The 11468-nt window shown below is 44.9% G+C and overlaps 1 protein-coding gene across 1 annotated transcript; it reads right to left on the bottom strand.

Annotated features, from left to right (window-relative positions):
• Positions 1-1045: 1045 nt before the first annotated feature.
• Positions 1046-2150, bottom strand: LOC121539956 (gamma-crystallin M2-like). Its single transcript, XM_041848606.1, has 3 exons — positions 2042-2150; positions 1599-1838; positions 1046-1384 (listed from the first exon to the last, which is right to left on the bottom strand). The coding sequence occupies exons 1-3, from the start codon at positions 2072-2074 to the stop codon at positions 1109-1111; spliced, it is 549 nt and encodes a 182-aa protein (XP_041704540.1). The 5' UTR covers positions 2075-2150; the 3' UTR covers positions 1046-1108.
• Positions 2151-11468: the final 9318 nt, after the last annotated feature.

Raw genomic sequence — 11468 nt, 5'->3', positions numbered from 1 at the left:
GATTTCAGTCCTTCAAGGCGTAGTGTGTTACCAATTGTTTTCTTGGTGACTATGGTCCCAGCTGCCTTGAGATCATTGACAAGATCCTCCCATGTAGTTCTGGGCTGATAGTTCACCGTTCTCATGATCATTGCAATTCCACGAGGTGAGATCTTGCATGGAGCCCCAGGCCGAGGGACATTGACAGTTCTTTTGTGTTTTTTCCATTTGCGAATAATCGCACCAACTGTTGTCACCTTCTCACCAAGCTGCTTGGCGATGGTCTTGTAGCCCATTCCAGCCTTGTGTAGGTCTACAATCTTGTCCCTGACATCCTTGGCGAGCTCTTTGGTCTTGGCCATGGTGGCGAGTTTGGAATCTGATTGATTGATTGCTTCTGTGGACAGGTGTCTTTTATACAGGTAACATGCTGAGATTAGGAGCACTCCCTTTAAGAGTGTGCTCCTAATCTCAGCTCGTTACCTGTATAAAAGACACCTGGGAGCCAGAAATCTTTCTGATTGAGAGGGGGTCAAATACTTATTTCCCTCATTAAAATGCAAATAAATTTATAAACTCTCCACAGAGTAAAACTGACACAATCACACTCTCACATTCAACATTGGTTATTAACACCAACACTTTTTTTTTTACACCACTGAGTGTTAATTTAACACTTACAGAATTCATATAACACCTGAATCAACACTAGAAATGTTACACTGGAAAATCAACACTAGGTAATGCTGGTCAATTTGCTGTTTATGTATTGCTCATTTAACAGCTTAAGTTTTCTATTCTAAATGGAAATTTCTGGAACAGGGCGCTGAGTCCGTTTTTGGGTTTATGCAAAATATGTCAATATCTTTCCTCTCAATTTGATTTAGAGTCTGCCATGTTGAGTAGCTTATCTTAGAACATAATATCTTTGTCAACTGACATTTATATTTTTTGAGATGATAATGGTATTAAAACAATTTCATTGTTGAGTCTGGGTTAGGAAAGTGCTACATATTGACCTAAATGTCATGGGGTTCAGGTTAAGTGTAAAAAACCCATTTGCAAGATGTACTTTTTTTCAATGTTTTTATTCAATGGCTTCTCGTATTTGCATCAGTAAAAGCTATATCTAGTAACAGGACTCGTTGATACGTCTCATGCTCATGAACCTCATGCCCATGCCCATCTGGTTGAAGTTTCTGTACTCTCCAGGCCTCATGTACATCATCCTGCCTCTGTACTGGGGCTGCTCATACATGAGCCAGTGGCCGTCCATAACGTTGCAGGACATGCAGTTGTTCATGCGGTAACGATCCATGATGCTGTCACAGTCGTCCATCATCTCGTGCATCTGACCTCCGAAGTTCTCCCTCTCGTAGATCCTCATCCTGAAAGATCCTCTGTGCTGTAATATGATGAACAACATGTTTTAGTGAGAAATCGGGAACTGCAATGCTAAATGTATAATGTATGTATAGATTGTAGTCATACTGACTACTGGGCATGGGTGTATGTATCAACAACAACATAAATTACTAAGAGGCAACTAACAAGTCCTAAAAAAATGTGTTATGGAGTATCATAGACAGAGGCGACAAACTGAATGTCATTGGGCTTACCATGGGGATCATGCGGCAGGACCTGATGTCGGTCATTCCCATCATGCGCTGGTAGTCAGAATACTCTCCCCTCTTCATGAACCACTGGTTTCCCATGTAGTTGGGGCGGTCGTACACCATGAAGCAGCCGCTCTCAACCCTGCAGGATTGGCAGCGGCTCAGGTAGGAGGACATGTCAGCGCAGTCGCTGCTGCACTCATAGGAACGACCCTGGAAGTTCCTGTCCTCGTAGAAGGTGATCTGAAAATAAGCAGGAATCATTTCTATTCACCATTCAAACATACAAAAACACATTGCTACATGTTGGGCCTTGCCTAATCCCACTGGTAATCAGGTTTCTGGGATTAATGTTGCCTTGTGCTCTGACACTAGAGTACTGAAGTGCCCTCAGTCTAACAAACTAGGAAAATTATATTAATAAATACACTAAATATAATACTTACTCTGCCGTTCATGTTCATGCCGGTGGAGGTCATTTCGTCTCTCTGTGCTTCTGCTGCTGCTCTTGCTGTGGAACTGTTATCCTACTGGTTTAAAACCTTTCTTTTTATACCTGTGAACCCCATTGTACTAACTCCTGACTCAGCAACATGGTATAGAGGGCCATAGAGCACTGAGGTCTGTTCACATGTCCAGGGACACGGGTCTCTCAAAAGAACAAAGTACTGTAACAATGAGCCTTTGTGAAAGGGTTTTAACAATAAAAGGTCACACCTTTGCAATTGTAAAGTGTGCATTTTGTTCATCTCACAATACCTTCCTAAATTTGAGACTTTCTTAGTATTTTACTATTGGAAATGCTATATTGTGTTACATTGTGGATGAGAATATATAGTATAGTAACTTTTAACAAGGCACACCTGTTAACTGAAATGCATTCCATGAAGCTGCTTGAGAGAATGCCAAGCGTGTGCAACGCTGACAACAAGGCAAAGGGTGACTACTCTGAAGAATCTAAAATCTAAAATGTATTATGGTTACTACATGATTTCATAGCTTTGATATCTTCACTATTATTCTACAATGTAGAAAATAGTAAAAATGAAGAAAAACCCTTGAATGAGTACGTGTGTCCAAACTTTTGACTGGTACTGTTTATTTGTAATTAAAAGTGATAATTCGATTGATCTGATTTGTGTAGGCATTATACCAGAAAGTATCCATATTGTCTGGAGAGTGAATTAGTGTTCTCATGTCTGAATCAGGCCCTGAATGATTTGCCTTGAATTACCCTGTTTATGTCCTAAACTCACAGACTTGCAGCAACCACTGTCAAAATACAATCCCTGGAATTTGTATAAATTACATCTGTATTATTATACCAGTTTAAAAGCAGATATGAAGAGTACTTAAACAGACACACATCAGGTGTTATGAATGTATGTTTCTATGTTCTGCCCACAAGGGTTTTCATAATATTCATATTCATACAGTGCCTTGCAAAAGTATTCATTCCCCTTGGCGTTTTTCCTATTTTGTTGCATTACAACCTGTAATTTAAATTGATTTTTATTTGGATTTCATGTAATGGACATACACAAAATAGTCCAAATTGGTGAAGTGAAATGAAAAAAATAACTTGGAGTTAGTGCTACAGGATGCAAATTTCTGTTTGAAAAAGCTAGGCTTTGCTTTACTAACTGCTTGGTTCCTAACTTCCCTGAAAAGTTACATATCGCGGGGGCTATTTGATGCTAATGCAGTACGCCACAGGATGTTTTTGTGCTGGTCAAGGGCAGTCAAGTCTGAGGAGAACCAGGGGCTATATCTGTTCTTAGTTCTGTAGTTTTTGAATTGGGCATGTTTATTTAAAAGAACAACCAGGCATCCTCTACTGACGGAATGAGATCTATATCCATCCAGGATACCTGGGCCAGGTCAATTAGGAAGGCCTGCTCGTTAAAGTGTTTTAGGGAGCGTTTGACAGTGATGAGGGGTGGTCGTTTGACCGCAGACCCGTTACGGACGCAGGCAATAAGGCAGTGATCGCTGAGATCCTGGTTGAAGACAGCGGAGGTGTATTTAGAGGGTAAGTTAGTCAGGATGATATCTATGAGGGTACCCATATTTACGGATTTAGGGTTGTACCTGGTAGGTTCGTTGATAATTTGTGTGAGATTGAGGGCATCTAGTTTGGATTGTAGGATGGCCGGGGTGTTAAGCATATCCCAATTTAGGTCACCAAGCAGTACGAACTCTGAGGATAAATGGGGGGCAATCAATTCACATATGGTGTCCAGGGCACAGCTGGGGGCTGAGGGGGGTCTGTAGCAAGCGGCAACAGTGAGAGACTTATTTCTGGAAAGGTGGATTTTTAGAAGTAGAAGCTCAAACTGTTTGGGCATAGATGATAGAGCTCTGCAGGCTATCTCTACAGTAGATTGCAACTCCACCCCCTTTGGCAGTTCTATCTAGACGGAAAATGTTGTAGTTGGGGATGGACATTTCAGAATTTTTGGTGGCCTTCCTAAGCCAGGATTCAGACACTGCTAGAACATCAGGGTTGGCGGAGTGTGCTAACGCAGTGAATAACTCAAACTTAGGAAGGAGGCTTCTGATGTTAACGTGCAGAAAACCAAGGCTTTTACGGTTACAGAAGTCAACAAATGATAGCTCCTGGGGAGTAGGAGTGATACTGGGGGCTGCAGGGCCTGGGTTAGCCTCTACATCACCAGAGGAACAGAGGAGGACTAGAATAAGGATATGGCTAAAGGCTTTAAGAACGGGTCTTCTAGTGCGTTGGGTACAGAGAATAAAGGGGGCAGATTTCCGGGCGTTGTAGAAAAGATTCAGGGCATTATGTACAGACAAGGATATGGAAGGATATGAGTACAGTGGAGGTAAACCTAAGCGTTGGGTAACAATTAAAGAGATAGCATCACTGGAGGCACCGATTGAGCCGGTCTCGGCGTGTATGGGGGGTGGAACAAAGGAACTATTTGAGGCAGTTTGAGAGGGACTTGGGGTTCTACAGTGAAAATGTATAATAAGAACTAACTGGAACAGCAACAGGCAAGGCATATTGACATGGGAGAGAGGCATAAAGCAATCACAGGTGTTATTAGAGAGAGCTAAGACAACAACTGGTAATGGCGATAAAGTTTGGGCTGAGGCTAAACAGAATAAACAGGACAGGGTACCGTGTAAAGGAACAGTCCAGCAGGCATCAGCTGTGCAGCTGAGTGATCATAAGGTCCAGTGAACAGCAATATGTGAGTCCGAGAGCAGTTCAAATTGGTGCTTCAGCACAGCGAGCAGGAAGCACGGTTGTTGTTTGCGTGTGCTAGCGGGCCGGGGCTAGCAGAAGGATCTTCGTGGTCGTCGCAACGGGAAGCCTGTTGAAACCACAGACGATTACGTCGGCAGACCAGTCGTGATGGATCGGCAGGGCTCCGTGTCGACTCTAGGAGGTCCCGTCCGGTTGACAGAGAGGTAGATAGCCGGGAATGTGCCTGACTCAAGGCTAGCTCAAGGCTGATTAGCCAACAACAACGTTCATTTGGTTGCAGCTAGATAGTTGCGATTATCCATTGTTAAAGGTCCAGTGATTCAGTGATTCCAGCAGAAAATCCGATAGGTTCTGGGTCGATAACGCGCTGTGCAGACAGTGCAGACTGGCCGATAATAGTCCAGGCTAGAGCTGGCTGGTAGGTAGTGCAGGCCACGGACAATGGAGAAAAGCCGCTAACGGTGGCTAATAGCAAGTAGCTAGTTAGCTGGTTAGCTGGCTACTCCCGTCCAGTAGACAGAGAGGTAGATAGCCGGAGCTAGCTCAAGGCTCAAGGCTAACTGGTGCTTCGGGGGCAGTGGTGATTAGCTTACAGCAACATCCATTCGACATCCATTCGGTTGCGGCTAGCTAGATCCGGTGTTAAGGTTTTGTGATTTAGTTATTCCGGCAGAAAATCCAATGTTCTAGGTGAAAACCACTAACGGTGGCTAATAGCAAGTAGCTAGTTAGCTAGTTAGCTGGCTGGCTAGTTTCAACTGGAGATTCTAGATAAAGGTAAGTAAATAATAGAATCCATTCCACATTGAGTGAGGCGGGTTGCAGGAAAGTATATTTAGTAGAAGGATGAAAAGTGTGATATATACGTAAAATACAAAAAAAAAAGTAGTTGAGTAGTTATGCACTCTCAAGTTTTCCTTTTTTTTGTCTTATTACTTGTTTGTTTCACAATAGAAAATATGTTGCATCTTCAAAGTGGTAGGCATGTTGTGTAAATCAAATGATACAAACCCCCCAAAAATCCATTTTAATTCCAGGTTGTAAGGCAACAAAATAGGGAAAATGCCAAGGGTGGTGAATACTTTCGCAAGCCACTGTATTTCCCAACATGACGTACAGCAGTTATTGTAATATGACATGAAACTGCAGTGCACTTGCAATGAAAATCACACACACACTGAAGAAGTCACCGTGTCAGTGTTGTTATTCCTTGGAATGTAATAGAGAGCAATGAGGACAGTATTGAGATAAAAGCACTGGAAATCATGAACAACTGAACATTTCTTCACAGATGTCATGCCAGGCAAATGTTTGGGGAACGTGGTGCCAACATATAGTGTTGGCAGAAAGTATTCATACCCCTTGACTTTTATACAAAAATAAAATGTGTTCCAGCCTGGAACTTTACAGTTGGCGAGCTTTACACCACTCCAGCCGACACTTGGCATTGTGCATGGTGATCTTAGGCTTTTGTGCGGCTGCTCGGCCATAGAAACCCATTTCATGAAGCTCCTGACGAACAGTACTTGTGCTGATGTTGCTTCCAGAGGCAGTTTGGAACTCGGTAGTGAGTGTTGCAACAACTAATATCTAACAATTTCACAACATATGCCCAATACACACAATCTAAGTAAGGAATGGAATTAAGAATATATACAAATGGATGAGCAATGACTGAGCGGCATGGACTAAGATACAGTAGAATATTATAGAATACTGTATAAACATATGAGATGAGTAATGCAAGATATGTAAACATCATTAAAGTGACTAGTGTTCCATTTCTTAAAGTGGCCAGTGATTTCTAGTCTATGTCTATAGGCAGCAGCCTCTAATGTGCTAGTGATGGCTATTTAACAGTCTGATGGCCTTGAGATAGAAGCTGTTTTTCAGTCTCTCGGTCCCAGCTTTGATGCACCTGTACTGACCTTGCCTTCTGGATGAAAGTGGGGTGAACAGGCAGTGGCTCGATGGTTGATGTTCTTGATGATATTTTTGGCCTTCCTGTGACATCGGGTGCTGTAGGTGTCCTGGATGGCGGGTAGTTTGCTCCCGGTAATGCGTTGGGCAGACCGCACCACCCTCTGGAGAGCCCTGCGGTTGCGGGCGGTGCAGTTGCCGTACCAGGCGGTGATACAGCCCGACAGGATGCTCTCAATTGTGCATCTGTAAAAGTTTGTGAGGGTTTTAGTTGTCAAGCCACATTTCTTCAGCCTCCTGAGGTTGAAGAGGCTTTGTTGCGCCTTCTTCACCACACTGTCTGTGTGTGTGGACCATTTCAATTTGTCAGTGATGTGCACGCCAAGGAACTTGAAGCTTTCCACTTTCTCCACTCCTGTCGATGTGGATAGGGGGTGCACCCTCTGCTGTTTCCTGAAGTCCACGATCATCTCTTTTGTTTTGTTGATGTTGAGTGAGGTTATTTTCCTGGCACCACACTCCCAGAGCCCTCACCTCCTCCCTGTAGGCTGTCTCGTCATTGTTGGTAATCAAGCCTACTACTGTTGTGTCGTCTGCAAACTTGATGATTGAGTTGGAGGTGTGCTTGGCCAAACAGTCATGGGTGAACAGGGAGTACAGGAGTGGGCTGAGCACACACCCTTGTGGGGCCCCAGTGTTGAGGATCAGCGAAGTGGAGGTGTTGTTTCCTACCTTCACCACCTGGGGGCGGCCCGTCAGGAAGTCCAGGACCCAATTGCACAGGGCGGGGTTCAGACCCAGGGCCTCGAGCATAATGATGAGCTTGGAGGGTACTATGGTGTTGAATGCTGAGCTATAGTATATCTCTGCCTTGCTGTTGCATTGGCTATCTTGCCAGCACGGATGGATGAATGCAGATGTCAGTCTTGTAACGTTAGCAAGCAAAGACAACCATCGTTTTCAATGAATAAGGTGGCTTGGTAGCTACATCAGCACACAAATATGTCCTTACCCGATGTGATGATGGTTCCATAGCATGCCATACGATCAACTGGGGCTACGAGGTTATCAGAAAGTGTACTAGCTAGCTTAGTTAGCTACTTGTCTTGCATAAGCCTAGCCTACGTGTCGACCTGTAATCATTGCAATTTGAGAGTTGTTTTCATTTACATTTACATCATTTAGCAGACACTCTTATCCAGAGCAACTTGCAAATTGGTGCATTCAACTTATGATAGCCAGTGGGACAACCCCCTTTCTTATTTTTTTATTTCTTTGTTATGGGTGTTGGGGGAAGAAGGATTACTTTATACTATTCCAGGTATTCCTTAAAGAGGTAGGGTTTCAAGTGTCTCCGGAAGGTGGTCAGTGACTCCGCTGTCCTGGTGTTGTGGGGGAGCTTGTTCCACCATTGGGGTGCCAGAGTAGCGAATAACTTTGACTGGGCTGAGCGGGAACTGTGCTTCCGTAGAGGTAGGGGAGCTAGCAGGCCAGAGGTGGATGAACGTAGTGCCCTCGTTTGGGTGTAGGGTCTGATCAGAGCCTGAAGGTAAGGAGGTGCCGTTCCCCTCACAGCTCCGTAGGCAAGCACCATGGTCTTGTAGTAGATGCGAGCCTCAACTGGAAGCCAGTGGAGTGTGCAGAGGAGCGGGATGACATGACAGAACTTGGGAAGGATGAACACCAGACGGGCTGCAGCGTTCTGGATAAGTTGTAGGGGTTTAATGGCACATGCAGGGAGTCCAGCCAACAGCGAGTTGCAGTAATCCAGACGGGAGATGACAAGTGTCTGGATTAGGACCTGTGCCGCTTTCTGTGTAAGGTAGGGTCGTACTCTGCGAATGTTGTAGAGCATAAACCTGCAGGATCGGGTCACCGCTTTGATGTTAGCGGAAAACGACAGGGTGTTGTCCAGGGTCACGCCAAGGTTCTTTGCACTCTGGGAGGAGGACACAATGGAGTTGTCAACCGTGATGGCGAGATCATGGACCGGGCAGTCCTTCCCCGGGAGGAAGAGCAGCTCCGTCTTGCCGAGGTTCAGCTTGAGGTGGTGATCCGACATCCACACTGATATGTCTGCCAGACATGCAGAGATGCGATTTGCCACCTGGTTATCAGAAGGGGGAAAGGAGAAGATTCATTGTGTGTCGTCTGCGTAGCAATGATAGGAGAGACCATGTGAGGATATGTCAGAGCCAAGTGACTTGGTGTATAGAGAGAATAGGAGAGGGCCTAGAACTGAGCCCTGGGGGGACACCAGTGGTGAGAGCACGTGGTGCGGAGACAGATTCTCGCCACGCCACCTGGTAGGATCGACCTGTCAGGTAGGACGCAATCCAAGACTGAGCAGCGCCGGAGATGCCCAACTCGGAGAGGGTGGAGAGGAGGACTAGATGGTTCACAGTATCAAAGGCAGCGGATAGGTCTAGAAGGATAAGAGTAGAGGAGCTTTAGCAGTGCGGAGAAGGTGGCAAAGAGCTTCCTAGGGTTAGAGGCAGAGGCTTGAAATTTAGAGTGGTAGAAAGTGGCTTTAGCAGCAGAAACAGAGGAAGAGAATGTAGAGAGGAGGGAGTGAAAAGATGACAGGTCGGCAGGGAGTCTAGTTTTACTCCATTTCCGCTCGGCTGCCCGGAGCCCTGTTCTGTGAGCTCGCAATGAGTCGTCAAGCCACGGAGCAGGAGGGGAGGACCAAGCCGGCCGGGAGGATAGGGGACATAGAGAGTCAAAAGATGCAGAAAGGGAGGAGAGGAGGGTTGAGGAGGCAGAATCAGGAGATCGGAGGGAGAAGGATTTAGCAGAGGGAAGAGATGATAGGATGGAAGAGGAGAGAGTAGCGGGAGAGAGAGCGAAGGTTGCGATGGCACATTACCATCTGTGTAGGGGCGGAGTGAGTAGTGTTGGAGGAGAGCGAGAGAGAAAAGGATACAAAGTAGTGGTCGGAGACTTGGAGGGGAGTTGCAGTGAGATTAGTAGAAGAACAGCATCTAGTAAAGATGATGTCAAGCGTATTGCCTGCCTTGTGAGTAGGGGGGACGGTGAGAGGGTGAGGTCAAAAGAGGAAAGGAGTGGAAAGAAGGAGGCAGAGAGAAATGAGTCAAAGGCAGACATAGGGAGGTTAAAGTCACCCAGAACTGTGAGGGGTGAGCCATCCTCAGGAAAGGAACTTATCAAGGCGTCAAGCTCATTGATGAACTCTCCAAGAGAACCTGGAGGGCGATAAATGACAAGGATGTTTAGCTTGAATGGGCTAGTGACTGTGACAGCATGGAATTCAAATGAGGAGATAGACAGATGCTCTCGCGAGAACACATGGTCAGACGAGGAAAGAGCAGTAGGAGTAGCAGTTTTTTCTGTGGTAATCCATGTTTCCGTCAGCGCCAAGAAGTCGAGGGACTGGAGGTTAGCATAGGCTGAGATGAACTCTGCCTTGTTGGCCGCAGAACGGCAGTTCCAGAGGCTGCCGGAGACCTGGAACTCCACGTGGGTCGTGCGCGCAGGGACCACCAGATTAGAGTGGCAGCAGCCATGCGGTGTGAAGCGTTTGCTAGCCATCTAGCTACCAGGTTTGGACTAGTCTTCTTGCATGCTAGTAGATAATGTTATACACAGAAAATAACAACCTCTGTTTAAAAGACGATATTATTGCTTGACTGTGATATCCTTCATCTATGAATGTGTGAACAGGCACGGGCTATCATACTGTATCCTGGCTCGTTGTTTATTTGCAAACAAGCAGTTTTGGACATGGCACACTAACCTCACATAGCCAGTTAATGGAGGTAGTGCCTCACTCCCGTCATCTGCCAGATAATTTCGAGATTACACCATGAAATAGCGCTGCGACATTGACAATGGTTCATGTTATTGGAAAGTTGATTTTGCCGGCTCCTTACCGTACTTTCAACTACATTATGTGATTACTGATTTGTAAATACTGAGCACAACCATGCAGAGAACCATGCACAGAACGCAACTTTCTCCACCCGGAACAACATTTGCTTGCTATTGTGACATCATGGTGATCTCTCGTATTACACGCCTCAAGGAAAGAGAAAAAATAAATGGGAAAATGACGTGAAAGGGGAATTTTTTGTGTGGCCGTTTTTGTAATGGAGAAGGTTTCATTGTTCAGGTCCCTTTTGGACTGGAACATCAGTTAATAAATGTGTAAATTCCAACAGCACTCAGGGAGAAGTGAATAGATGTGGTTTTGATTCTCTTTTGTCGAGTTTGATTATGTTTTATGTGGCTAGAGCCGACATATTAGAAAAAACTATCTTGTTAAAACTTGTCAAATACTTTGACAAATAATTTTCATTTCGTTCTATTTGCTTTGCCCTTGTATTCATTTTCCCATCAATGCTATCCTTTGTGTAATAGGAGAAGAAAGAATGACAAGAGAATTAAAGGGGTTGTTTGAGGACAGGAATATTGGATGGTTGCTTAGGTGAAGGGTTGTTTTGAACCACATATCTCACATTCAGTTTGAGTCACACACAAGGGACTGAGGCGGTCAGGCACTCTGGATCTGTACACTTAATTAATTGATAACCTGCCCTCGTGTGTGCACTGTAAAAAGAATATTTGTTGATTTAACTTAAAATATCAAGGCAACCAAGCTGCAAAATATTTCTAGTGTTCTCAACAAAATAGCATTGAAGTTGGTTCAACTTAAACTATCAATATGAGTGTAGAGAATACTTTTACCATCTCAACCGATG

This window comes from Coregonus clupeaformis, chromosome 26 (assembly GCF_020615455.1).
Source record: "Coregonus clupeaformis isolate EN_2021a chromosome 26, ASM2061545v1, whole genome shotgun sequence".
NCBI classification, from domain to species: Eukaryota; Metazoa; Chordata; class Actinopteri; order Salmoniformes; family Salmonidae; genus Coregonus; species Coregonus clupeaformis.
This window is presented reverse-complemented; position numbering and strand designations above follow the sequence as displayed.